This window comes from Struthio camelus, chromosome 21 (assembly GCF_040807025.1).
Source record: "Struthio camelus isolate bStrCam1 chromosome 21, bStrCam1.hap1, whole genome shotgun sequence".
Classification (NCBI taxonomy): Eukaryota; Metazoa; Chordata; class Aves; order Struthioniformes; family Struthionidae; genus Struthio; species Struthio camelus.
Genome location: NC_090962.1, coordinates 6,526,976 through 6,553,245, shown reverse-complemented (window position 1 = coordinate 6,553,245; position 26,270 = coordinate 6,526,976). Strand labels below are relative to the sequence as shown.

The 26,270-nt window shown below is 42.6% G+C and overlaps 2 protein-coding genes across 9 annotated transcripts in view; one reads left to right on the top strand and one right to left on the bottom strand.

Moving 5' to 3' along the window:
* MTOR (mechanistic target of rapamycin kinase) overlaps positions 1 to 26,270 on the top strand; it is a 70,242-nt gene that overhangs the window by 5,456 nt on the left and 38,516 nt on the right. For 4 of the 7 annotated variants that reach the window (XM_068915760.1, XM_068915764.1, XM_068915759.1 and 1 more), the window contains 23 exons: positions 366 to 641; positions 942 to 1,050; positions 2,216 to 2,402; positions 2,586 to 2,714; positions 3,985 to 4,229; positions 4,476 to 4,691; positions 5,375 to 5,580; positions 6,106 to 6,228; positions 6,590 to 6,679; positions 6,773 to 6,865; positions 7,386 to 7,520; positions 7,873 to 8,002; positions 8,209 to 8,459; positions 9,323 to 9,364; positions 10,400 to 10,486; positions 10,981 to 11,148; positions 11,401 to 11,513; positions 11,936 to 12,098; positions 12,360 to 12,452; positions 13,205 to 13,351; positions 14,152 to 14,294; positions 15,454 to 15,616; positions 15,747 to 15,892. In XM_068915760.1, the coding sequence (XP_068771861.1) occupies positions 366 to 641; positions 942 to 1,050; positions 2,216 to 2,402; positions 2,586 to 2,714; positions 3,985 to 4,229; positions 4,476 to 4,691; positions 5,375 to 5,580; positions 6,106 to 6,228; positions 6,590 to 6,679; positions 6,773 to 6,865; positions 7,386 to 7,520; positions 7,873 to 8,002; positions 8,209 to 8,459; positions 9,323 to 9,364; positions 10,400 to 10,486; positions 10,981 to 11,148; positions 11,401 to 11,513; positions 11,936 to 12,098; positions 12,360 to 12,452; positions 13,205 to 13,351; positions 14,152 to 14,294; positions 15,454 to 15,616; positions 15,747 to 15,892 (3,455 nt within the window). The remainder of the gene's footprint in view (positions 1 to 365; positions 642 to 941; positions 1,051 to 2,215; positions 2,403 to 2,585; positions 2,715 to 3,984; positions 4,230 to 4,475; positions 4,692 to 5,374; positions 5,581 to 6,105; positions 6,229 to 6,589; positions 6,680 to 6,772; positions 6,866 to 7,385; positions 7,521 to 7,872; positions 8,003 to 8,208; positions 8,460 to 9,322; positions 9,365 to 10,399; positions 10,487 to 10,980; positions 11,149 to 11,400; positions 11,514 to 11,935; positions 12,099 to 12,359; positions 12,453 to 13,204; positions 13,352 to 14,151; positions 14,295 to 15,453; positions 15,617 to 15,746; positions 15,893 to 26,270) is intronic. The other 3 variants (XM_068915763.1, XM_068915765.1, XM_068915762.1) reach the window with 1 other exon arrangement.
* Positions 17,952 to 24,046, bottom strand: ANGPTL7 (angiopoietin like 7). 2 transcript variants are annotated; one of them, XM_068915779.1, is made up of 5 exons: positions 23,475 to 24,046; positions 21,773 to 21,876; positions 21,202 to 21,396; positions 20,101 to 20,299; positions 17,952 to 19,007 (listed from the first exon to the last, which is right to left on the bottom strand). In XM_068915779.1, exons 1-5 carry the CDS (start codon positions 23,854 to 23,856, stop codon positions 18,838 to 18,840), a joined length of 1,050 nt encoding a protein of 349 aa, XP_068771880.1. In that variant the 5' UTR covers positions 23,857 to 24,046; the 3' UTR covers positions 17,952 to 18,837. The 2 variants fall into 2 exon arrangements, with proteins under 2 accessions (XP_068771880.1, XP_009669741.1); XM_009671446.2 differs by having other exon boundaries at positions 21,773 to 21,873; positions 23,475 to 23,977.

The window sequence follows — 26,270 nt, the reverse complement described above, 5'->3', positions numbered from 1 at the left end:
GGGGGTTGTTGGGCTGAAGTGTCATCTGAACATGGTCCCGGAGCTTTTGATTATTACAAATTGAAGGGTGGAAGAGAAATAACAGCAGCAAGTTTGGGCTGAGTAGGCTTTCAGAGCGGATGGGGAGTGCTGTTAACTAGATTAATCGCCGTGAAAAAGAATTATGTAGGATGCGATCCCTTTCTCTGTTGCACATTAGATACCTAAATATTTTTGCTGGGTTATGGCTTAGGCTTAGTTGATGTTTTACAGCTATTTGGATGTCATTGATCCTGGATGCTGTTTAGAAGGTTTGGGTTGCTCTGGGGGTTAGCCATCTTCTATTCGGCTGCCTTTTTTGAAACGCGCTTTTCTTTTGTGTCCAGCGTCTTAGAGAGGAGATGGAGGAGATCACTCAGCAGCAGCTTGTGCATGACAAGTACTGCAAAGACCTGATGGGCTTCAGCACCAAACCTCGCCACATCACACCCTTCACTAGCTTCCAGTCTCTTCAGCCCTCTCAGTCAAATGCCTTGGCTGGTCTTCTGGGATACAGTGCCCACCAAGGAATCATGGGTTTTGCAGCCTCACCTGTCCCAGCAAAGTCTACACTGGTAGAAAGTCGATGTTGCAGAGATCTAATGGAAGAAAAGTTCGATCAAGTAAGTGTTTGTTCTTGAACTTGTCTGTCAACATACTCAACACCCTCCGTTTCCTTATTTAGGAGGTGATGCTACCTAGTATTGAACTGGGGCATCATAGCTTGTTGTACATATCCTGACTTTGTCACTGTCTCTTTTGGAACAAGTGGCTTATTTTCTTTGGAAACAGTCTTAATTATCTATCTTCCTAATGGTCTCTGAAGCCAAATGTCAGTACAATGCCTTAAGGTGCCCCAGTATAAAGTATTCATGCATTGCTGACAGCAGCCAACCTTCAAAGCCCAATCCATCTACTTTCAGGTGTGCCAGTGGGTTCTCAAGTGTAGAACCAGCAAAAATTCTTTGATCCAGATGACAGTTCTCAATCTGCTACCACGGCTGGCTGCTTTCCGTCCTTCAGCCTTCACAGGTGAGGAGACAGATGCTTGGATATTAGAAGCTTTGCTGAAATTGGGCTGGAAGTTATCCAGCTCTCTTGGGTCTCGATGAGCTTATGTAGGCAATGTAGCAGTAGAAACATGGTGCTTGTGCTTGGAAGCTGAGCAGAATCCTCCTCGCAAGTGGTGGGAGGACTCTTTCTTTTTTTTTTTTTTTTTTTTTGAATAAATGTGACTTGATATCTGATGCCAAAATGTTGCTCTGGTGAAGATAATGGATTTGAAAACCACTGCCTCAAATCTGTGATTGATACGCTAAGAAGCGGAACCTCATTTTTGTTTTTTTTCTCAGCATGTCAAGGTTAAGATTGGACTCTGCCCTCTTGCTCTCACTCAATGTAGCCCTAGTATTGTTAGCAATGTCATCATCCTGTTTCTCTATTTGAACCTACTGGGAGATCTCAAGGGAAAAAGGGAAATCCCTTCTGACTTTTCAGCAACTGAATTGATTGTACCAAGCAAACTTAGGAGAATATCTGAGCTGGGGGCGAGTCACCAAGCTGCTCTAAGTGGGTTGCAACAAACTGTGTTGTTATTCCAAATTTCCACCCAGTCACTGTGATAACAAGTAAAATCGGATATTATCTGTGTGTGGAGTCTGCAGGAGGTGTCTTGGATCTCCTGTTGCCATGTTATCTTGTTACTCTTTCATTCAATTGAAACTTACTTTAAAAAAGAAAGTCTTCTGGGATTTGAAAAATCTATCACGCAGTGATGTTTGTTTGCCACTGCTCACGTCAGTAAATTGAATACAGACAATATCTGTTCCCTAGCTTTATTCTTGTAAAGGCTTAGTTGCAGATGAGATGCATCTGCTAGAAGTGTGTTTTGCTTCAGTTGCAGCTGCTTCCTAAATCAGCAATGCTCCAAGGGTACTTTAAGCGTCCCCAGTTACGAAATATATCAGCATGAATAAGAGTGATGAGCGTCCTGGCTTTTTGGGATGTGAAGGTGGATGGCAATGAGCTGAGCCTGTATTGCCTTAATCTATGCTTGCTTATCTTTACTGACCCATAAAGTTGTTTCTCAGTAAGTGCTGCATTCTGCAGCTGTTTTCAGGTTGTCTAGGTTTCTGAACTGAAACTTTTATAAACCTAAAGGAACTCCAATATTTGTCTTGTTCTCTCTTGTGGGCAGCTGATCAGTATCTTCCAGACACCATGAACCATGTTCTCAGCTGTGTGAAGAAGGAGAAGGAGAGAACAGCAGCCTTCCAGGCTTTGGGTTTGCTTTCTGTAGCTGTGAGGTCGGAGTTCCAAGCTTACCTGCCAAAAGTCCTTGAAATCATAAAAGCGGCTCTTCCACCAAAAGACTTTGCCCACAAGTGAGTATGCGAAGGTTGTAAAGTATGTGAAAGGAACTGAAACAGCTGTTGTTTGTGTCATTTTTGTGTTGTTGGGATCAAGTTATCATATTAGCCTAATAACCCAGAACTTGGATGAGGAAAGATGTTTGGAAAATTGCGGCTTCTCTTAGTTAACTAACTTTTTATGCCGACCCTTTCCAGGAGGCAGAAGTCAGTACAGGTTGATGCCACAGTCTTCACCTGCATTAGTATGCTGGCACGAGCCATGGGGCCCAGCATCCAGCAGGACATCAAAGAGCTTCTGGAACCTATGCTGGCTGTGGGCCTAAGGTAAATACAAGGCACATGAGCACGTTTTTATGTTAGCCACTGGATGGCATTGTTAGCCGTGCGAAAAGAGATTGCGCGTCTTGAGGGAAAGCACCAGTAGTTACAAACTGACTTGAGAAGCGAGTTGACTTCTTTTGACGACTTTGGAAAATAGCCCATCAAATGCTTTTCTAGCAAATGTTCAGAAGCCATGTTGTGGTCTGCCTTCCCGTGTTGGGAGAAATGATGCACAGGTTGGCTTGTGCAGAGTAGATTCCAGAGCACTCCACCCATCCCTTCCAGCAGTCAAATACAAAGATGAAAATAACACAGCTGTGTTACGAGACTGATTTTTATTGAGAAAAGAGCAAGAAGGGCAAATCTTGATGTTCCAAAAAGCTGACAAATCATTTTCTATGCAGTACAGAGCCTCCTGCCTTAGGTTTAGCAGGCTAAATTACTTCAGTGCACCTAAATGCGCTTGAGTTAAGATTGAGAAGGAAGGTTATTTCTTTTAAATGATCTGTATTGCTCTTTCAGAGGGATAATCTGTTTTAAGTGTTTCGTATCCATCAAGTTACTTAAGAGCGTTGGTCTCTGTGTAAAGAAATCTTTTTGAAAAAGACCTAGTGCCCTCAAAATCAATATCCTTTATTTCCCAACATTCAGACGCTTTGTCAACAGCTTGCAAAAATTCAAAAAGCCTCTGAAGGCTGGCAGATTTCTGCCGTATCAGATTAACAGGGAAAGAGAGTTGAAGGGCTGAATGCTTGCTCCTAGCTTCTTTCATCTTAGCATGCGAGTCTGACAATTCCTGTTGGAAACTTCCTAACTCGTATTGCTATGAGAAAGCATCCAGGTAGCACGAAGCTGCCTAGATTAATGTTGCCCTCTGAAAGTGAATTTAGTTGCCTTTGTGTCTAAAAAGCACAAGTATGAGGAATCATTCAGATCTGTAACCATGTTCTGCTCTACGTGAAGTTTTGGAGACTTGTTAAAAGTGGCCCAGTCAGGCCAGTTCCATTTGGAGTTCCACCATGCAAATCGTTCTTTGTGTTACCTAATTGTAGTCATATGGGCTGGGATCCAAGCAGTTTGCTCACTAAGTTCATAGAAGAAACTCAGCTCATATGCCTGGGTTCCTACAAGGACCACTATGTTCTGCTGGCAGCTGTTGCTCTGCTTTGTGAATGCCCGCAATTATCTCCTGATGGGCAAAGGCATAAGTAAAAGGGTGCAAACCTCTTCTTGTTTTTGTCCTATTAACTCTCTGCATGCCTTTTGCCCTCAGCCCTGCTCTAACAGCTGTGCTGTATGACTTGAGTCGTCAGATCCCCCAGCTAAAGAAGGATATCCAGGATGGGCTGCTGAAAATGCTCTCCCTTGTTCTAATGCACAAACCTCTGCGACATCCAGGCATGCCAAAAGGCCTTGCCCACCAGCTGGCCTCCCCTAGCCTCACCAACATCCCTGAGGCCAGTGATGTGGGTAGCATCACCCTTGCCCTGCGCACACTGGGCAGCTTTGAGTTTGAAGGTAAGATGTGAAATAAGGAAGCAGGGGAGTATGAGGTGCCCTGGCCCCTCTCAGAAAGCTTGCACCTATGAACTAACAATATAGCTGTGTATCCATGCAGTAAAGGATGTAGGATGTAACCACTAGTGCTTCAGAGTATAAATAGCAGAGGTACTCTGAGAGCACCTTCTTTTAAAGTATAAACTCCTGTTTGTAACAATAACTGAAAAGTGAAACCAGGTTCAACTCCCATGTTTTTCTTTGTAGGCCATTCTCTGACTCAGTTTGTTCGGCACTGCGCAGACCACTTTCTGAACAGCGAACACAAGGAGATCCGGATGGAGGCAGCTCGCACTTGCTCTCGCTTGCTCACGCCCTCCATCCACTTGATCAGCGGTCATGCCCATGTGGTCAGTCAGACTGCAGTGCAGGTGGTGGCCGACGTTCTCAGCAAACTGCTTGTGGTTGGAATAACAGACCCAGGTTAGTGTGGGGTCTGGAGAAGAGCATTTTCCTATCCTTTCCTGTTAATTATAGTGCATGAGCAGGTGATGAAATAATGATTGTGGAAGGGTTTGGACATATTTGTCATTAAATTAAGCTGCCATTTTTTAACCAAAAAAAAGTGTGTGTGGGGGGGTGTCTCTGTCTGTCTTCCCACCTCTTGTGTGTTTTTTTTTTTTTTTTTTTGAGGTATTAACACTGGTGCAAAGTGCTCAAACTGTGCCCTTGGTAATTCTTTGCACTAGGTAGAGCCCTGAGACTTCTTTTTCCGTTGTCCTGTGTCATGGCCTTCCCTTGCATCATTCAGGAGGGGATCGGACCCTTTCGTTGAATCTTCCTCCTTGATTTTTTGATTCTGTCAGTTGTAGTGTGGTCGAATGAGACGATTAAATTTTCTGTGCGTTGGCTCCAGATACTGCCTGTAGGTGCAAGAGATTGACGCTGTGCTGATCTGGGTATTGTGGTAGGATAAGCCAGCCCAACAAATTCAGTACTGCTCAGTACTATTTCTAGTGGGTAAAAGATTGAGGTAGGCCGTCTGATGCTGGGGAAGCTCTCTGCGTTTCCCTGACTTGAAGAATTTTGGAGGCCAACTATAAACAGTGACAATAATCAGAACAGGAGTTTATTACATCTGAAGACAAACAAATGTGTTCTTGCAGACCCTGATATACGTTTCTGCGTGCTGGCTTCTCTGGATGAGCGATTTGATGCTCACCTTGCCCAGGCGGAAAATTTGCAAGCTCTTTTTGTGGCCCTGAATGATCAAGTATTTGAAATCCGAGAGCTGGCCATCTGTACTGTGGGTCGCCTGAGCAGCATGAACCCTGCTTTTGTCATGCCTTTCCTGCGGAAGATGTTAATTCAGGTAATGAAGAGGGGTGCCTGCAGTGGCAATAGAGTACTTGGTAACTGAGATTGAGATGATGGTGTTAAAGGAACTGGACTACCTAGCTGTAGTGAGTATGTGGAGGAATCTCTCCCTTTCTGGAAGATACTTGTCACCCAGCTTAGTGGATTTTAGCAGATCTTTTCTAGTGGTAGATGTTTGGACTGAGGCTCTAGAGATATATTAGAAAAGGGAGGATAGTAGTCACCATCGCTGCCCACGTTCATCGTTCCTCCCACCTGGAGTGCTTTCTGTGTGTATTGAGGAAGAATGTTCTGTGCTGTTTTTAGGCTCATGGATGGTACCGTTCCATTTTTATATTAACTTTAGCTGCGTTTAGGCATAACTGATGGGCTGGAGTGCAACTGTAGAACACCCTTTACAAGTGTTGAGGTTGCTTTCTCCTTTTATTGGCATTGGACAGGGGAAGAGGAAGAAATCCAAGGTGTTTTTTTGCCTAACTTTGTCTTCTCTGGTCTCGTACTTCTGTTGTCTTTTCTGCAGATTCTAACAGAGCTAGAACACAGCGGTGTTGGCAGGATTAAAGAGCAAAGTGCCAGGATGTTGGGTCACCTGGTTTCTAATGCTCCACGCCTCATTCGTCCATATATGGAGCCTATCCTTAAGGTAGATTTCCTGTGGATTTTGTTAGGGTGAGACTGTATAGCAAGTGGATATATCGCGCTCTAACCTTTATCAGGAGCTGCAGCTCTTTGCTTCATCGTAGGTGTAAAAAATTAGATTGGAGTGGATGTTATCCGCAGTAATGCATGTATATGACAGTGTGACCTAACTTGATTTTGGATTTGCAGAAACTTTAAAGCTTGTGAAACCAGGGTGGTGTTAATTCTTGAAATGCTCACTGTGATGCCAGTTGAGCCTCTGTGAAGTGTCTGGCATAAAAGAAAGGAAAGAGCATTTTGAGTACAGTATGTAGAAGGAGTCTTCTCGACACACATTCTAATTTGTTTCCTCTGTTACCTACCAGGCGCTGATTGTGAAACTGAAGGACCCTGATCCAGATCCAAATCCAGGGGTGATTAACAACGTCCTAGCTACCATAGGGGAGCTGGCGCAGGTGGGGGTCGTTTAGATATCTCTGGCATGCTTCTCAGTTGTCAAGCTTTCAGCGGTGCTAGATGAAGGACTTTGATTTTTGTCTCTTCAATAGGTCAGTGGGCTGGAGATGAGGAAGTGGGTGGATGAGCTCTTCATTATAATTATGGACATGCTGCAGGATTCTTCCCTGCTGGCTAAAAGACAAGTAAGTGTTTGACACCCGCGCTAAACTATGCCAACCTCTGTGACCAAAGCTATAACGAAATGTCCTTGTGTCCCATCACAGCTGCTAAAATGAACCTTTAAAACACTCAGTCTCTCTCCTGTGGCGTGTTCAGTCATGCTAAAGTGTCAGGGCAGGGATTGCAGTGCCTGTCTTTTGTAGCGTTCTGCAGGATACACTCGTTAAAGGAAAAAGAAAGGAAGTGGTTTTTACTGGAAGGCTCTGGCACGGACTCATTATTGGTGCCTCTTCAGATCACATCTCTGAGTGAGAGGAATTACGTCAGTCCCTCTTGAGTCTAACAAATTGTTGATTATTAGTTTCTTTACTGTAGCTTATTTAAAAACAAAAATCTCCGTAGAGGCTTTCAAACTGTGGGCCACAGGCAGCAGCGTGATGTTAAAATGCTCAGAGACTTTAAAGAAGTGGAACAAATCATGGATCAGGAGATGTAGTAACTTCCGTGATCAAAACTAATCTCCTCTGGGCTTGATTGTTCCAGGTGGCTCTTTGGACGCTGGGGCAGCTGGTGGCCAGCACTGGTTATGTGGTGGAACCGTACAGGAAGTACCCAACTTTGCTTGAGGTGCTTCTGAACTTCCTGAAGACTGAGCAAAACCAAGGCACCCGCAGAGAGGTATGAACATGAAGCTGTCTCACAACCATGTCTAAAAGCTTGTGGAAGAGAAAGGGCAGTAAAACAAATGCCTCTGAATATATTTATTTTAAAAAAAAATGGAAAGATAACTGTTGTGGCTGATAGAAGTACGATAAGCAGAATTAAAAGAAAATGCAAGTGTTGAGTCAGTGAAAGGGCCTCCAGCAGTTGAATGGAAAAAAGTTGATATTTTTCTCCATTCAGTCTTCATTTTAGTTCTAGATCTTCTTTCCTTAATCCTGAGCACCTTTCCAAACCCCAGGTTCACGTGTTGACTTTTGCCTCAGCGATGCAGTTCTGATGAATTTTCCTGTTGTTTCTCCCATATCAGGCTATTCGTGTATTAGGGTTGCTGGGAGCTTTGGACCCTTACAAACACAAAGTGAACATTGGCATGATTGACCAGTCCCGGGATGCTTCAGCTGTCAGCCTTTCGGAGTCTAAATCTAGCCAGGATTCTTGTAAGCATATGAATTTTTTTTTTTTTTTTCCCCCAAGTGAATGATTTTGTGATGTATAAACAGGTCTTGATTTCATTACCAGTTTGTTTCCCCTTCTTAACAAGTTATTAATGTGAATATCTTTCACCTAATATTCAAGTGCTCCTGAACTGCGGTGTTGGAGTGCATTTAATACATAATTTGTGACACTGCCTTGTTCTTCCTAGCGGACTACAGTACCAGTGAGATGTTGGTGAACATGGGAAACCTTCCTCTGGATGAGTTCTATCCAGCTGTCTCTATGGTGGCACTGATGAGAATTTTCCGAGACCAATCCTTGTCCCAACACCACACTATGGTAGTCCAGGCCATCACCTTTATTTTCAAATCCCTTGGGCTGAAGTGCGTGCAGTTCCTGCCCCAGGTCATGCCAACGTTCCTTAATGTAATACGGGTTTGTGATGGTGCCATCCGAGAGGTGAGTGTACTAGGGACCATTCCTTCTCCCTTCCCATTCCGCTGCCCTACAATTAGAATCCATGTAAAAGAGAACGTGACTGGCTTTGGGCATTCCTGTGCTATGTGTCGCTGCCAACCACGCTGCAAAAGTGAGGTACAGCTCTGCTTTTTCTCTCCTGTGAGCTTTTGGCAGAATACCCAGTGGAAACAGTTTTTCTGCTGCTTATTGGAACAGCTGCTTCTGAGCATACTCCTTAAGTGGCCAGTATCTGGTTCTGTTTCTTGATCGAGCTGGTCTAGTTGAGGAAAACAGCCTGTGCAGCTTCTGGAGCTTTCAGTGATCTCTGCGTTAATGCACTGTTGCGAACAGGGTTATTAAATAATAGGGGTAGAGCCTTTAAACTTCTGATGCAACCGTGCACTTTAGCTCCTCCGTGAGGAGGAAAATTCAATTTGTTACAGTCTGCTAACATTTCAAGCAGTGTGGGTGGTGATTCCACAGCAGCGCTTTCACTTCTTTCCCACTTGAGTTGCAGTTTTAGAAGGAAATGAGAACTGTGTCAGGTTAAGAATGGGCCTAAGGTACATCTGACCAGAGATGGCTTCTGTTTGCCAAGCCTTTTCCTCAGGCTCTGCAAGCCATCTCTAGGGCGGGAAGGGTAGTTTGCACTAGTTTTGTACTGTGTTTTATAGGTGGGATGGGTGCTCCCTTAGCAGGATCCCAACCCTGCTGTAGAACTGCTGTTTTCTCCCAGACTGAACTACTACTCAGATTGGAAGGAAAACACCTCACACGCCTGGGTTGGCTGAACTGCTAGACCTGACTGATCTAACTTGCTTGAAAGCTATGCAGTTGTGCACACTCTGTTTAAAAATTTTCAGGTAAAAGAAGATGGTGAAAGTGTACTGGGGAGAAGAGCTGAGGTGGGTACACGTGACATTAAAGCCTAAAGGAGGCAGGTCCTTGTCCTGTATGTAAGCATCCTCTCACAACATCAAAAAAGGGACAATGCAGGAACTCAGGTTCATTTCTGGTAAATATAGATGTGCTGCTCTCACTAAAGAAGCTGATTTTATTTCTTAGTTTTCACAAAAGCCCATAATCTGTTTCTCCAAGCTCTACTTTGACTGTATTTTTGTCACTATAAATAGTCTTCAAATACTGCATGGAAAAATTAAATTTAATAGGTGGTAACATACATATTCCTATTCTCCTAGACCCCAAAAAAAAAGTTCATTTGTGGACAAGGAGATTTGACCCACATACTCTTTTGTACCAATCTCAAAAGTAAAATGATTGCCGTGAGTGAGTGCATATGACTTGTGTAGGGGCAAAAGGAATTGCAAAACTGTCTCGGTATGTATGAATAAAATTGTCTCAGTCAAAATTCTCCTATGGGACAATTAGCTATCTTTAAAACAAAAAACAAAAAACAAAAACAAAACATAAAAAACCAAAACAAACAGTGATATATCTGGAAAGGACCAAACTCTCTTCCCCAGTAACTTTTCACCAATATATCTTGGTGGGGATGGGAAAGAGTACAGAGAAAGTATCTTAAAATGTGTGCCAGTTTGGCTTACAGGCAGAGGAAAAAGTTTAGGGGCTAAATTTTTGGAAGCATCCTTCGAGCCTAAATTACAAAGCTGCGGTAGCTGAAGCTTTGGTGTTTGTGCTAACGAGTCTGTTTTGACACGTTACAAGTTTGCTTACTTAGATCCCTGTTTGTGTGCAAGACTGTCTAATGCTTTGAGCTTATAAAACTTTGGGTGTGAATTTAAACCAACCCAAAACCTGAGCTGAGGCTGCCAAGAACTTAGCCCCAGACTTTGAGCGTATAGTAGCTATGCATGCTGTTTGGTGAATGAGCTTGCAGTTGGCCTTTGAAACACAGTTTACCCAGAGTTACTCTGATGTTTGGATAGCTTTATTGATCATTACTCATTTCTTCCTTCCAGTTCCTGTTCCAGCAGCTAGGGATGTTAGTGTCCTTTGTGAGAAGTCATATTCGGCCCTATATGGATGAAATCGTCACCCTTATGAGAGTGAGTTCAATCTTTAAGCCATCAATTTAGTGTCAGAAAATGTGAGTCATGATTCTGTCATTATCAAATGTATTGATTACTTCATAAAATCATATTAAGCATAAAATTCCAAAGAGAATTACGTGTATTTGAAGCAACAGTTAAATGATATGTACGCGTTCTTCTTAGTAATTGGAATAAGAGCAGCTCCTAGATACTGTTCATGTCTAAGTTCTTTTGAGCACTTGGATTTTGCGCGCTTAATTCTTTCGGGAATGTTTTAACAAGAGATGCTTGGAGTCCTTAAGTAGGTTCTAACGAACCCTGAAGACCCTCAGTATTTAAAAAACAGATGCAAAATGCCAACTTAATTAGAGAACTGCTTAAGGGAAGTAGAGTTCTTCCCTGCAACTTTGAATTTGTCTAAAGACTATCTTCCCACAGATTGTTTTTCTTGTAACTGGTACAGCTCATCTGAAGGAGAACCGTTTAATTTTTTCATTTTCCTTCTACAGGATTTTTGGGTCATGAACAACTCCATACAGAGCACAATTATCTTACTTATTGAGCAGATTGTGGTGGCTCTAGGAGGCGAGTTCAAGCTCTATCTGCCTCAGCTCATTCCTCACATGTTACGGGTCTTCATGCATGACAATAGCCAGAGTCGCATTGTCTCTGTCAAGGTGAGCGGGAAGCCTCGCTTTGGTTTGACTTGCTGTTGCCTAGGCAGGTGTGCCTGATGTGCCAAACTCCAGAGGGTCTTCCCGTGCTTGTGTGTGTGTTGCAAGCAAATTGGGTAGGTACAGTTCAGCAGTGGCTTGGGGTGAAATGGTGCAGGCAGTACTCCGTTTAGAGTGCAGGCTCAAAGAAACTGTATTATTTAAAATGCATTCCTTTCATGACTTTGAGTCATATTGGGTTCTCTTTCCTTCTAGCTATTGAATGCAATCCAGCTCTTTGGAGCTAACCTGGATGACTACCTTCACTTGTTACTACCTCCCATTGTAAAGCTGTTTGATGCCCCAGATGTCCCAGTGGTGGCTCGCAAGTAAGTGTCGGTGGCTTTGCACGCTCTTCTTTGTCTGCAATATCTGGGTTTCTCAGTGGCTGCTCTGGCCCTGTGCAGAATGAAATACCACGTAGCTCCGTTCACGGGCTTTGTTTTCTCTGTGTTAAATGATATGGAAGATTAATTTCATTTGGATGTCACAGTGCTATTGTTAGCTCTTCTTGGATATAGATTTTTACTTTCTCGTTCTCACCGGCCGGTATGCTAGTCACTGCAACTTGCAAGCTGTCCTGCAAGTCCTGGCCATGTTAATTAGCGTTCTGGTGATACGTTTTTCTTATCACTGCTGATACCTAGGAGGTCTGGACGTGAATTGCTGATGTATTTTTACATCGTCATGTTTCTCCTGTCATGCACCACGAGAAGTAACAAGTCCTCCCTTCTTTCTGCTCTGACTTCAGAGCTGCTCTAGAAACAGTGGATCGCTTGACAGAATCCCTGGATTTCACTGATTATGCTTCAAGGATTATTCATCCTATTGTCCGAACACTAGATCAGAGCCCTGAGCTGCGGACAACTGCAATGGACACACTCTCCTCTCTGGTTTTCCAGCTGGGAAAGAAGGTAATGTTCTTCTTAGGTTTGCAAGCTTCTAAAGGAAGGGACTGCCCCAAAATTCAAGGCTTTAAAGTTGAATATTCATAATGCATTCATTTGGGATTTTAAAGAAAACAGATTTTCCCTCTCTTAGTTGGTTCTGGAATCGGGAATTATTGAAATCAAATGTTTAAAATCAGTTTCTTATAAGATTAATGAAATGAAGGTGGAATTCTATTGCTCATGGTGAGACTGAATAAATAGCTTTTGATGCCTTCCCCTGTACAGTATCAGATTTTTATCCCAATGGTGAACAAAGTTCTGGTGCGACACAGAATTAACCATCAACGCTATGATGTTCTCATCTGCAGGATTGTAAAGGTGAGTTGACAAGATTATAGCTGTTTGCATAAGGATACTTTGAGGATGCTTTCATGTGAAAACTGATGTAGCTGCAGACTGTTGTATGCAGCAATCGGAAATGAAGAACAGTTGCTGCGTTTGTGTGATAAGTATAGGGGTGTTTTTTTTTTTTTTTTTTTTTGATGAGACTTTAAGATTGCATTGGGAAAGTTTGTATCAGTGGGTATCAGGTTACTTCCTACAGAAAAATCACTGGAAGTTCTAGGCGGGGACTTCAACTTGTAGCCGGTCTCGTTACTTTTCTTTCAGCAGTTTTTAAACGTTGGGTTTTCCGTGCTGTTTCCACAGTGTCAGGACTTCAGGAGACCTGTTCTCCCTCGATATATTTGTAATATGTCCCATATTTCTAAAACTCAGTAACTGCTTTGTAGTTTGATTGATGCAGGACAAGCAGCACACTGCTATTCTGAATTTACTAGAGATACTGAGAAGTAGGAGTGTCAGTGCTTGTTTTAAGGAATATTATTCGATGGTGGTGTATTATTCTCTGCCTTTCAGTAGTAGGAGCTAAGATTTCTTAACTGTTACCGTGAATAGACGTGGGATATGAATTTGAGGTGTAATCATCAGTATTATGAAACGCTGTTGTTCCCTTCCCAAATTGAGCTGTAAAATTGGATAGTGCCCTGACTGTGTCACAGATTGGGCTCGTATGGAAAATTGCTTTTGTATGTGTGGGTGTGGTCTTCATTCTGAGTCATTTGTTGCAGGGCTATACTCTTGCTGACGAAGAGGAGGATCCCCTGATCTATCAGCATCGAATGTTGAGAAGCAACCAGGGAGAAACCTTGGCCAGTGGTCCTGTGGAAACAGGTCCTATGAAGAAATTGCATGTTAGCACCATCAACTTGCAGAAGGTAGGTCTGTGGAACTCTTCACTTGATGGGTTTGCTATTGAAGGGAGGTGCTGTTTGGTCTCTGCTAAGGAATTTGTCCAGTGCATCTAAATAACATTCGCATCTCTTTTCTATTGCTGATTCTGTATAAGACTGAGGTCAAGGTAGTGTTTGAGATTCTCCTTAAAGTTTGGAGGTGCTGGGCACCTTACAGATAGAAGCAGCTGAATTATCAGACTGTACAGGACCATGAAGTAATGAGCAAGACTTCCTTTCTCGCAAGAAATCGCCTGTAGCTTCTAGAGACATCTATTTCAGAGCCTCTGCCTTTTTTATAAGCCGCTTCTCTCATATTTTAGTTTTTATTATATGCTCTTGAAACCAGTGTAGCGCTTGATAGATAACAACTGGCTAATTTGAACAGTAAGCGCATGTAGCACTCAGTTCGGTAGGAGGATGGATTGGTTTGAACCAATTTGAAAAACGAGTTTGCAAATGTAGTTCTAAACACTCCGGGTGTTTTTAAGCTGATGCTTCAACTATGGCTTCAGCTGTTGGTGCACTTTTGTAGGGAAAGAATTATTCACGTTAAGTGCTTGTTATGTCATGACAGGAATATGTTTAGGGTAGATAATGAGGGTAGAAATGAGACTGAACTACTGCAAATTATTTTGTAATGGTAATCCATTCAAAGAATTGAAAAGGGAATCTCAGCTGATGTGATTTGGAGCTGTGAAGAAGAAACGCCATCTGTTGATGGATTTCTTCTGCTTTTGGATCGTGGTTCACCGGTAGTTGAGTTGTCTTGCTTTGTATTGCAGGCCTGGGGAGCAGCAAGAAGAGTCTCCAAAGATGACTGGCTGGAGTGGTTGAGACGGCTGAGCCTGGAGCTGCTGAAAGATTCCTCCTCACCATCCTTGCGTTCGTGCTGGGCCCTGGCTCAGGCTTATAATCCCATGGCTAGGTAGAGTAATTCTGTCTCTTTCAGACCACTTGAAATTGCAGATGCAAGCCAGATATTATGAGGAAAAAGAGAGTTACTTAAAAGCTCTTAGGCTCCTTAAATAGAGGTGATTCCTGCTTTGGGACAAATCAAATAGTTGGCAACTTGTTCTCATTTCCAGCCTTTCCAGTTGGCAGCTCCTTGATGCGCACAAAATCTTTTAGTGGAATTCTGCTATTAGTTTAGAAATAACACATAAAAGTGAAGCTGGAAAAACAGCAGAGTAGGAAATAGTTTTTAGGATCTGCTGTGATGGATGAAAATTCCTCTGCGTGGAATAAGCTGCTGTGGTTTTTCTATTGCAACCGGTATGTCTGGAGTAACTTGGAGTTTCTGTAAGCAATTTGCCTGTTTATCTCTTCTTGATGATGTACACTTGTCATCTCATTGCATAGGAATCTGACTTATACTGTTACAAAACTGTTGCTGATTCCTGCTTAACTTTTCTTTTAAAGTGAGTTCTAGCATTTATGAAATAAAAGTGTAAACAAAATCGTAAAAGGCCAGCACTTTCTAGATGGATAGAAATACTGCTTGCTCCTTTACGAATAAGTGTAAATGCATCTCTGGTACATTCCACAGTATTTCTCCACAGTTCTAGCAGTGGCGAGGGCTGTCGCCGTATCTGTTTTTCATCCCCTTTCTTTTTCTTCCCCAAGCTTTGCCAGTAATGCGACCCCCAGCTGTTGCAGTTGTCTAGTGAGCACATAAAATATAATAGTGTGGGGGGTGGTTGTATGTGTGTCCAGTGAAGTGAGCTCTCTGCTTTCTCACTACGTTCGCCTGTGATCTAAGTCAGACTAGATCTGGTTCTTCAGGGCAGAAGAGCATCCTCGCTTCTGTGAAGGGTCAGTTCTATCCTAAAATACTTTTAGCGTACAATGGTACAATATTTCTTCTAGCATAGTATCTCTCATGCTAGCATGTATTTTTAAAAAATATGTCTTAAGGATTTGGTACAAAAGTTAGCTTTGTAAAGAGTAACCACCATGTACTGCAGGTAAGCATGTAAATGCATTCTGTAGCTTGTTTTCTCTGAGGAAAGAGAAGTCCACTGTCAGATAGACTTTTTCCATGAATAATGAATCCTCACCTCGCTCTGTTTTGCTTTCATCCTCAGAGATCTCTTCAATGCTGCTTTTGTTTCGTGCTGGTCTGAGCTGAACGAAGACCAGCAGGATGAACTGATCCGAAGCATTGAATTGGCCCTGACTTCTCAGGACATTGCAGAGGTCACTCAGACACTGCTGAACTTGGCAGAATTCATGGAACACAGCGACAAGGTAGAGATGCTGTCAGGGCAACCTTTTTCTAACGCTGGCTAGCTGGCTGGTGTCTAGCGTATGAAGAGTTTATGCATGCTTTCTTCTTCTTTGTTCTCATCCTGCTTTTGATGTATGTGCTCCTCTCCAGGGTCCGCTGCCTTTGAGAGATGATAACGGTATTGTCCTCCTGGGCGAGAGAGCAGCAAAATGTCGAGCGTATGCCAAGGCCCTTCACTACAAGGAGCTGGAATTTCAAAAGGGTCCCACCCCGGCCATTCTAGAGTCTCTCATCAGGTAGGAACAGAACTGATGAGATTTCTGCTCTCACACCAGTACCCACCCAACTTAGGATACCGTTAGGGTGAATGTAGATGTTTCTTAGAATTTGACTATCTGCCACAAGGCTCAGTTGTAGGCTTACAGACTAACTTGCAGGTGTGCTCTCCCACCTGCTGAGTTCTACTGTTTTACTGTGTAACTAAAATTCTGGTAGAAGCCACGTTGTGTAAGTAAAAGTGAGGACTCTTGATTTCTACCCCTTATCTTCAAGTTCAGTATGGGACTATATCGAGCGGCTGTGACTTAGTTGAGAAATAATTCTGCACCTACAGATAATTAAGCCAGCATAGCTGAAGGTCTTGTTAAAATTTCTGATTGGATTTTTGATCATCTAACTGAGGTGTAAGTCACACCTAAGCTTCATACGATCAAATAGAAGATACTGTGATGAGTGTGGGAGTGTATTGCGTCCTGATTGACTGGCCTAGAAGAGCTAGCCTAAAAAAGATTTCACCAGCTCACTTCGGGACGTGTAAGGGCAGCTTCCCAAAATTTCTTGTTTGTCAGTCCAGATGATAACATCTATGAAATGCTGTCAATTTTTAAAATTGTCTTAGATTCTATTAACATCTCATGATCGTAACTTGCGTTTTAATAGCTATGTTTGGGCTATCATTGGCCCACTTATGATTGTCCAACTTGCTTCAGGGGCAGATGGGGCAGTGTTCTAGCTTTGCCCCTTCTAATGTTCATGTATTTGCTGCATCTCAGGTATTTGCAGCGGATGCCACCCTGAAAAGTGTTAGTTCTGAAAGGCTTGCACAGTTAATGACAAAACAGAGGCCCTGCAAAGGGCCATGTGCAATCTCAAGAGTTTGCGTTTTCCATTTTCATCATGCAGACGACGCATTGCTATTCTCTCCATTAGGGCTCAAACATCTGACCCCAAAGAATGGGCATAGAAAGGCCAGAATGAAATGTCATTCAGTCTTGGCATGCAAACTGAAATTCCTGAGATGGCTGAATATCCTCTTTTTAAAAAAAAAAAAAAAAAGTTTCAGGTCTTGTATGAAAATTTCAGGCAGCTTTCTGCAGTTGCATAACTGAACACCACTTCTCTGCCGACCAGCAGCTCTGCTCAGTGGCACATCTCCTGGTTTCAGAACTGAAGAGACTGGATTTGGTACCAAAATATCTGATTTAAAACATAAATCTCAGTTTCATATTACAGGACAATTAACTCCGCCATCCAAGGTGGACAAACTGATTTTGGTTGGGCAAAAACTTAATTTTGTCTTTATGCAGTGGATTTTTCAGCCCTTTAAAAGTTCTTCCTTGAAATAATGCTTTCTTGCTTTTCCCTCCTATTACTCTTTCATCCTTTGTCCTCTTTTGTTTCTGTGAGGAAAATATAGAATTCGGTGTATTCTTTCCTGACCTCAGTCACTTGTACAGCTGTTTTTTTAATGTATCAAAAACCAAGTCAAGGAGCAAAGACTTGAAGTAAAAATGACAGAACATTTATTATCAGAAATGGAAAAGTTCAGAAATTTTTAAAAATCCATCTTACAGACCGCAGTTAAAATAGTTTCAACTATAGTTCCACACAGTTGGAATTTACAGTATGAATAGTGAAACGTACAGAAGGCAATTCCCAAGACACCCCTATCGTATTTCACACAAGACAGAACAATTTAAATTAGATTTAAGCCCTCTTTAAGGCGAATGAAAATGATATATTAACTATAACCGTCTTTTCCAACATATTCAAGCAGTGGTGTAGCTGCAGGAGGAGTTTTTCCTTTTTAACAGTTGTTTCAACACTGATTCAAGTGTTATATAAGGGAAAAACATGCCGATTTTCAACATTAAAATGTCCAGATTACTTGGTGGGGGGAGGGAGGGGAGATATTCAAAACAAATCTCAGTATTCCTCAGTGTGGTATCATGCTAGCAAACATTCCCATATGTTTTAATAATTTTTCTTTGGCATTTATGGATTCTCTGGTATGTAGTAGTGTTTTGCTTATGAACACAGTGTTTTTAAGCGTTTGAGTTAGGATTTTTTTTTTTTGGTTAATTGGTGAGTTTTGGGGTGGTGTGTGTGTTTCTTTTTTTTTTTTTCCCTGCTCACTTGCGCTTCTCTTAGACTTACTGTCATATAGCAATCTTATGTTCTAGCCTGAATGTAGTTTGGGGGCAGCCAAGAAAGCTGCTGCGTTCTGTTTTATCAGTCTTTGTGGCACTATTACTGTCTGCAGATCACCCAGCACATAGGAGATGATTTTGTGCTCCAAGGTACTCTCTGCTAGCTGCAGCTCTCCGTACTTACTTGTGGCAGAAGCAGGAGATGGCAGTAAGATTTCAGGAGAGAACCCGGTGATGCTCATTTATCCGAATTTGTTGAGTGTAGTTTTTCCTCTCTGGGAGTGTAAGTCATTTACTGTGTGCTCAAGAACGGTGTATCAGGGATACTTCTGATAAGCTAAAACCTCTGTGGTTTGAAACCAGTATGTCACTTTTGTATGATATGAATCTCTTGGAAGGAGTCGCCCAGCCATACTGCATCTGGACGCTGAGGGAAGAGCAACAAGGAGGCTTTCTTTTTGCAGTCCCTGCCTGACTGGTTGAATGCTAAGGCCACCCACTAGTCACAGTGCTAGTGAAAGCACACGGGTAGGTGTTCTGAAGGTGCTGTAAGTGCAGGAGGTATTTAGCCTTCTGTTCTAGTCTATTCTAACACAGTATTTATCCCTTTGGGAAGAATCTTAAGAGGAGGAGATAATTTTGAGCCCTGATAACATTAGTTGCTTGGCTGGTGTCTGCCTTAGTGTTCTTGTGTGTCCGTAGCCAGTATGTAGCTGTTGAGTTAAGTGCACATCCTAAAGGAAGTGGCTGGTTTTGAGCTGTCAGGGGCCCACCTTCTGTCAGGCAGCTGTACAATCAAATATTGGTTCTCTCTAGGGTTTGAAATCCTCTGGCCGTATCTTCATCTCTACCCTTTTCAGGGAGTAGGTGGATCCATGCCAGCCATACCAGGTGATGCCGTCCATGTTTTTGGTGTGTTCTCCTTTGCGGTAGTAAACCCCATTCAGATTGGAATCCGTGCAGCAGTTGTACCAATATCCACCTTTTCAGAAAACAAATTAATAGATTGCTAGTGAGCCATTTTTTTTTAAGAAGACAGGTATATTCTGTGTTTTTAATATGAATTATTGCCCTTCCTCAAAGAGAGTGGTGGTCAGAGTGCAGCATTTAATCCCTGGAGGCCATGTCCCTAATAGCTGGCGTTACAGATGGATTCAAAACGTAGCATCTGCTGAACGATTCCTTCAAGAGTCCAGGCATATACTAAGCACAGAAAGGCCTTATAGTTACATAGTCAACTTATTCCAGTAGCTTTTCATTTAGTTGCTTTTTCATCTTAAAACGTTTCCTTGCCCTGTTTTTCTGTCTCTGACTTTGAGAATTAACATAGGAAACTAAATTGGGTTTTTAGCTTGGGCGTTTTAAGGTAGTTGGAAGGCTTCTGGACTCTGCAACTAAGCAGTGTTATTTTGTCACGAGGCCTGTGTGTCAGCAATCTTAGTCCCATGTTGCGTGGAGGCAGAATGGGAAATTAAAAGAACAAGGAGCAACGAACAAGAAATGATCTTTGTGGCAGACCTCGTATAAAGATTCTAAACTGAATGAAAAGAGTAACTTCATTAGGGGCTCTTAGTAGAGTCGGAATAAAGATGGGAGTTCAGGTTGAACCTTGAGGTGCATGTAGCTCCCCAGGAGAATAATCACAAGTCCCCAACATCTGTATTTTTTGGAACTTGAAACATAATAAAAATGTGAGAAAAAATTAAATCTTTGTAGATAAACAGGAATAACTTCCTACATCACTGAAATGTATCAGCATCTGAGATAATCTAGCAGGCAAGTCAAGAATAATGCGCTAGATAGCAGTAGGTGTTGGTGAGATATTGACCAAGGACATGAGAGCGTAACGCTAACTCGTTTGAAAAATGCTAATGTCTATAGCATACAGGCTGGCTATGTAAATCAGCTTTAACTGCCGTATTTCCCATGTAACTGATGTGTTTTTTCCAGAAATGCTCACAGTTTCCCTGATTTGCCATCCAGATACTAGTTACTTAGAAAGAGGGAGTCTTAGGCTCTCTGCAGATTACCCAGGCAGCTCGCTCAGGCTGGGAAAGCGTTTGTGTGTGCTTTACCTTTACGGAACTGGGCACAGTCATCCACGCACTTGTCATTGTCCTTGTCCTTTGTGCTGAAGGCTGTGTTGTTGTGGTACCTTAGGGAGTCGCGCCCTGTGTTGCCAGTGTAGTTCCCCACAAAAAGACGGTAGCTGTTTAATTCGTTGCTCAGGGTGAATTGCTTGTATTGCGCGTAGCGTATGTTACCTTCCCAGTCCTGCCACAGAACAGTGAAGAGGAAACAGGAAACAGAGGAAACATTAGAGTTGTTGCTGACAGACTCTTCCTCTGTGTTTACATACAGTGCATGCTGCGTGTCTCTTCTCTGTCCTAAATTTTTCAGGTGTGTCTTAGAAATAGGTTACAGAAACTTCTCTGTTAAGGGAAGAAAAAAAAAATTCCTTGAGCACCCAAGACATCGTATTTGCAAGTCGCATCTGCGCTGGTATTAAACCAGTATTAAACAATACTGGTTTGGAAACCTGGTGTGCAACTCTTGCATTCAACAGCCTTGTCTTATCGTGTGCTACCTCAAGTCACTCTTTCCTCCCGAAAGTGTGACTTCTAGATATAAAGCCTTTCAGCTCTTTTTTTTTTTTTTTTTTTGGTCGTCCTCATTATACATATCTCATTCCTCAAAGCTATTGTAGTAGCTGTAAACTAGTCCAAGTCAAAACTAAGCAGCCTTTAATACACTGTAGAAATTGTTTTGGGGTAATAGAACACAAACCCTCTAGTACACAGGCTAAAAGGAAGCGTTGCAAAAGGCAAAGACTCAGAATCTTTAAATCTTTATCAGACATCCCTGTGAATCTTTAAATCCGAGGTGGTCAACAGTTTGATCTCCGTTTCCACCGGATTCTGAGGGGTTGTCTAGAGCCCACAAATTCCCTGAGATGTAATATGTAGGCATAGAGAAGACTGTCCTAATGACTTTACAAAGTGGAGAGTAAATGTCTGTCTTGTCCTTGAATTTATCACTAGGTCCATCCTCCTCCTCCTCTTATAATTAAAGCATGCAAATTGGTTCTATGGAGGTAAGAGACTCTTATCTGCTACTAGAGAGTCGCTCTGTGCAAGAAGCGTTTTTACTGCTGAAACTAAGAGTGTTTTAATTACCTCCAACTCCACTCGCAGAACAGTGGGACGTCTTGAAAGCCGGTAGATATTTTCATTTCCCAGCCAAAAATCTCCCCGGATATTGCCAAATCCTTCCTTGTATTGCTTCCAGTCCCTATTGAAAGATGTCAAACCAACTTTGCGTCTTTGAATGATAGTCCAGCCACCTCCATCTGTCTCCATGTCACAGAACACCTGGAACGGGAGTGAATGCGCTATTTACTGATCAGTAGACTTAGCAGGGCTCAATCCTGTTGAAAAAGACAGGACACCATGTTCTGGATTTTTACCTGTTAAAAAACATGCTGCTTTAAGAGTCGTGGAAAAACTTTATTGACTGAACCACTTTTTCCTCTCAAAGGTACACTCCTTCCCCTCTTCCCCCAAGTTTGCCTACATAAAGCTGCCAGTTCAAAGTGCAGGACATCATAACTCAGTATGTGCTCTCCTTCTCTCTGTAGTAAGACTCTAAGATAAATATTTTTTGATTATATTTGAAAAGACGTGTAAAATGCACGGTATGTTTGACATCCTCTAGAAGGTTAGGATCTTTAGGCTGATAGGTTCTTACCTCTAGATCTGAACTTCCCAGAAATTCATCAGGGGGTAGCTTGTAAACACCAGAGATTCGGTAGTTCCTCTGATAAAGTGATGAGCAGTCGTAGACAGCATCTACTTGAATCAGAACCAGAAAATAAGAATCTGAATAGCACAGAGCGCTCCGCTATAGCGGAGTGTGATTTCTGTAAAGCGCTTAGTACCAGAGGCCATTAAGTGAAGATGACTCCCCCAGGGTCTAATGTGTTCCTGAATGGTTTAGTTTTGATCAATGCATGCATGAGATGGTATATATTTACTGTCCCCACAAATAATAAAGGCTTATTCAGCAGAATGGCCAGGCGTGCTGCAAGATGCTGGTTTTAATTGTGCGCTTCAACCAATTAGCTGAGTTTGTGAACGAGGCATATTTGCTCAGCGCTTTTTGTGCTGGTGCCTGTGACAGAGGGTAGTGGCTTTTAGCTCCAGTGAATCTGTCAATCTGTGCAAGCCTCCTTTACTCTCTGTGCAGGAGCTGACTTGAAGGCTGGTGATATGCACAGCATTTCTTTTCAGGGCAGATAAGCTAGCTGAGGCAAGGCTTTATCCATCCTGACAGCTTTCAGTATAGTATGGAGTAAATTACTCTTACCTGGTGGGGTGAGACATGGCTGTTTAAATATCTTCTGGGCCAGTTTCTTCTGTGTGCTATTTTATTTTTCCAAACCTTTACAACAGCTCCAGTGAAATTCATTATGGCAAAACCTTTGTTTGTTTAAGGCTTACTATAAGCAGTGAGCAGTGTGTCAAAACCAGCTCAGTTATACTGTTTGTAAAGCAGAATGTAGTAAATTTAGAAGGTTTGGGGGGGAGAGGGAGAGGGGAGAAATATTGCATTACAAACCCAAGCACATCCTGGATAACAGCATTCCCTTTAAGGAAGTTTTAAGATTGTTGAAGTGATTTTTTTTTTTTTTAAGAGAAAAACTAACCAAAACTTAATGATGCCTTTTTTAACTATTAAGCTATTGTTCTACAGGTAGCTGAACTACAGAATACACCTGAATTCTATGTTTAATACAGGCCTATGGAATCACTATATGCAGTGAAGTTTTCCCTCAGGGAAAAGAAAATTTTGAACAACTTAAATGCTTTTTGGCTGGACTTATATTAGAGAATTTGCATCTTGCATCATTTACAGCCTCGAATTTTTGAGACTTACCATTCAAACAATGGATTACTTTTTTGCTCTGGTTCAGAGATAGTCATAAAGATATGATTATAAATGTCTGGTAGTGCTTGGAAAGCGTTTCTAATTGTTTTACCAACCTCTAGTCCCCCAACAGCACTGTGGATTCTGAGGCTATAACTGCCAGAGACGTTCCTTGACAAAGCCAGCTCCGTTTCCTTTCAGATTGGTACTGTAGTGCTCAGAAAATGTGATGTTAGACTGAGTCCCTCACTGCACAAATACAGCATCTGTTCGGCTCTTCCATTCCCTGATATTAGATATACAGATATTAAAATACAGATGGATCTTTGGACTCTTGACAGGTGGAGTCAAATTGGTTTTTTTTTTTTTTCAGGATCACCTGCCTGCAGAAATACTCTGACCACAGATATTCAGTATGCATGCTTACTAACGACATTAATGGGACATGCTAGCATTAGGAGGTAGTGATTAGTTCATTTTGTGCATTAAGAGGTGCATCTGGGAGCTTGGACTCCCTCCTTACCAGCTGAAGTTTGTGTGACCGTCTGAGCTGCTTGGAGTTGCATAATGTCTATCTGGTTGTTCATTTCGGAGTATTTGCTCTCGGCGTCAATGAGTCGGGACTCCATCTGCTTGGTGCTTCCTTCCAGCTCCATCACCTGCATGACCACGTTCACCCAGTCACCCTCTTGCTTCTTGCTCAGCTCCTGCAGCATTCTGCTCAGGTTGGCCAGCTGCAGCTTGAGCTCTTTAATCTCATCACAGCAGCCTGTCATCTTGGACTGTGCATTCCCATTGACTGTTCTCCTTTTAGGAGGCTTCTGCAGCAGTGCTGCTGGATAGATTGCCGCAGACACCATGATAACGCAGAGCCACACCAGCTGGGTAGTGGATCTTGCTGGCATTTTTGCTCAGAGCAACAGGAAACTTCCTACTGACTGCGGATAGTTTGAATGCAGCTGGGGTAGGTATGAAACTTTCTGCAAGTGCTACAGCTGGCTGGTACCCTAGCTCTCTTCCAATGAAGTGAGTCTCTGAAGGTGGAGCCTGAAGAAGTCGCTTTTTTCAGTCCCCTCCTGTAGGAGTCTATGAACTTTGGAAGTCTGTCTCAGAGCATCTTAAATACTTTTTTCTGTTTACCTCCACCCCCCTGCAGCTATGTACAGCTTTCTGGCCCCTCCCAGTTCATCTGTTCATATCAGGTGTTCATAGGGTGAAACTGGAACAGGCTTCAGTCAAGAAAAGCTGGGGGGAGCAGGGGTGACTTCACTCACTTCTGTCCTGAAGGTGCGGGGGAGAGGGCTAGGAAGCGAGGAGAGTTTCCAGTAGTTGTTGCCTATTGGATTGTAGCCCTCTCAGTGACTAACTCTGGCACTTGAGTAACACGGGAGCATTAGAGGTCCAGGACGTGAAGGGGCTGTCCAAAGAGGATGAGTTTATAACAGTTCAAGGAAGGTAGCTCTCTGGCAGATGCCCCTAGCTGCAACAGTCCTACTAATATATTTCCTGGAAGTTGGGGGAGGGAGGGTGGCTCTATGTCTACAGTATTTCTTAATTTAGAGAGTATTTTAGCCATTTCACCCGTTCAGCATCTAAACTTGCTCTCTGGACACTGTGTTGTCCAGAGAGTGTTTATTTTGTAGAATTCAGTACTGTTCTTCTCAGAAATGAGATCTCTAAGGGTGGAAAGGACAGAAGTCCTGCAGAATGGGTAAGTCGGATCCTGTTCCTCTGTTTACTCGTAGTGGAAGAGCAAGAGGGCATTCAGTAATGCTGAGAGACAGAGTACTTAAAATTTGGCAAGAGGAGGTGGGTTTTTTGCAAGATGTGTTATCAAACTCCAGTGTTACAGAGGGCAGGCTCTTAACAGGATTTTGAGAGGAAAATACTTCTAGGTCCACAGTTACATTAAGTGTAGGTTTAAGAGTAAAGCTTTAATCTTCAGACATTCAGGGTATAGGTCAGATATCAGCTGGCTGAGACAGTGACTTCCAGTCCCCTCCTTTATATTCTTTAACAGTTAGAAGGTTGATATAGCTGTTTAATCTCAAAGTAGAAGCGTTTCCGCAGTGGTGCAGCCACTTTCAAAAGGACTAGTTTTTGTTCTAGATCCTTGCGGATAAATTGTTTCTCCACAGGCAGGTTGTTTTGTAATTGCTCAGCGCATGGATTCTTGCATCTTCCTGCAAAGTTTATGACTGGGACAGAGGTAAGGTAGAAGTGAAGTGGTAGATTGCTCACGTGTTTACTTCTTTGGAAAATACCATAGAAGTTGGTGTCCAACGGGAAAAAAAGAAAAAGCTCATCTTGCTTGTCTTGTTCCTTTTACAAAGAAAATGAGGATAAACGCAACTGAGCCATCCTGTCCTGTCTAGAATTCTTTCACTGGGCCAAAGAGGCAGCAGGGTTTCTGTTTAATCAAGATTAGAAAAGCCTTGTTGATATGACGGTCCACTCCTGAGCAATGGAAACGCAAGTTCTTGTAGGTGCAGTCTCTCTTGCCCCTCAGCTTTGTTACACTTGTTGCAAGATGTATGTTTCTGGGTCCGATTTGTATCCCGGCTGGCTAATAGCTCTACCTGTGTGTTGTACTTCAGGCAAAACCCCCCTGTTGTCTGTAGTATCAGCATGTGAAGTTTCCCTGTGGTTTTGGTGACCTGAGATGTTGCTAAACTCCCTTAGTTGGAATGTCAAGTACTATACTATTTAGTGAAAGTACTGAGGATCCCTTTATTTACAGAAGACCTTTGGCTTCAGTTGCTTTTTCCAGAAGCCTTCCATAGCAAAATTACTTTTTTTTTTTTTTTTTTTTTTTTAAAACTTCAGAAAGTGCTACTGCACACAGACGAAAGCTTGACCTTTTTGTTCTGCCTGTAATCCTGTCTGAGCCCTCTTCCAGCTGGAGCGTCTGTCGTTCCCAGGGGCAAATTCTTCTCAGGCTTTCTGTGATGAGAAACGTGTTTTTGTTGAAGATGGAACAAAGAGTAGGATAGGCCAAACTCTGGTTTTTCCACCCCAGAGAACCACCCTGCTAATACCGCTGTCTTACTGCGTAGAACTCTGATCTACCCTGCTGCTGCTCCACCTTGCCCTAACTCTTGATTCTTTGTCCTGTAGTCTGTGAATTCTTCTCCCCACCGCCCTGATCGTGAGGGGCAGATCAGGAAGAGAGGAGACACTTGTAGGTCCTTGCATTCTTTCTTGATTTAAATTTTGGAAGGATCCAGGATTCAGCCAAGCTCTTTGCTGCGCTCAGATACTGTTTTGTAAAAAACAGTGCAGAGGGGTCTCTCAACTTCCTCTCTATACTGAAGCATTT

Coding starts and splice junctions, on each gene's coding strand:
- ANGPTL7 (XM_068915779.1), bottom strand. CDS start 23,856: ATGCCAGCAAGATCCACTACCCAGCTGGTGTGGCTCTGCGTTATCATG. Junction 21,877..23,474: donor GGTCACACAAACTTCAGCTG/GTAAGGAGGGAG, acceptor TTCTGATTCAAG/TAGATGCTGTCTACGACTGC. Junction 21,397..21,772: donor TGGGAAGTTCAGATCTAGAG/GTAAGAACCTAT, acceptor CTCCCGTTCCAG/GTGTTCTGTGACATGGAGAC.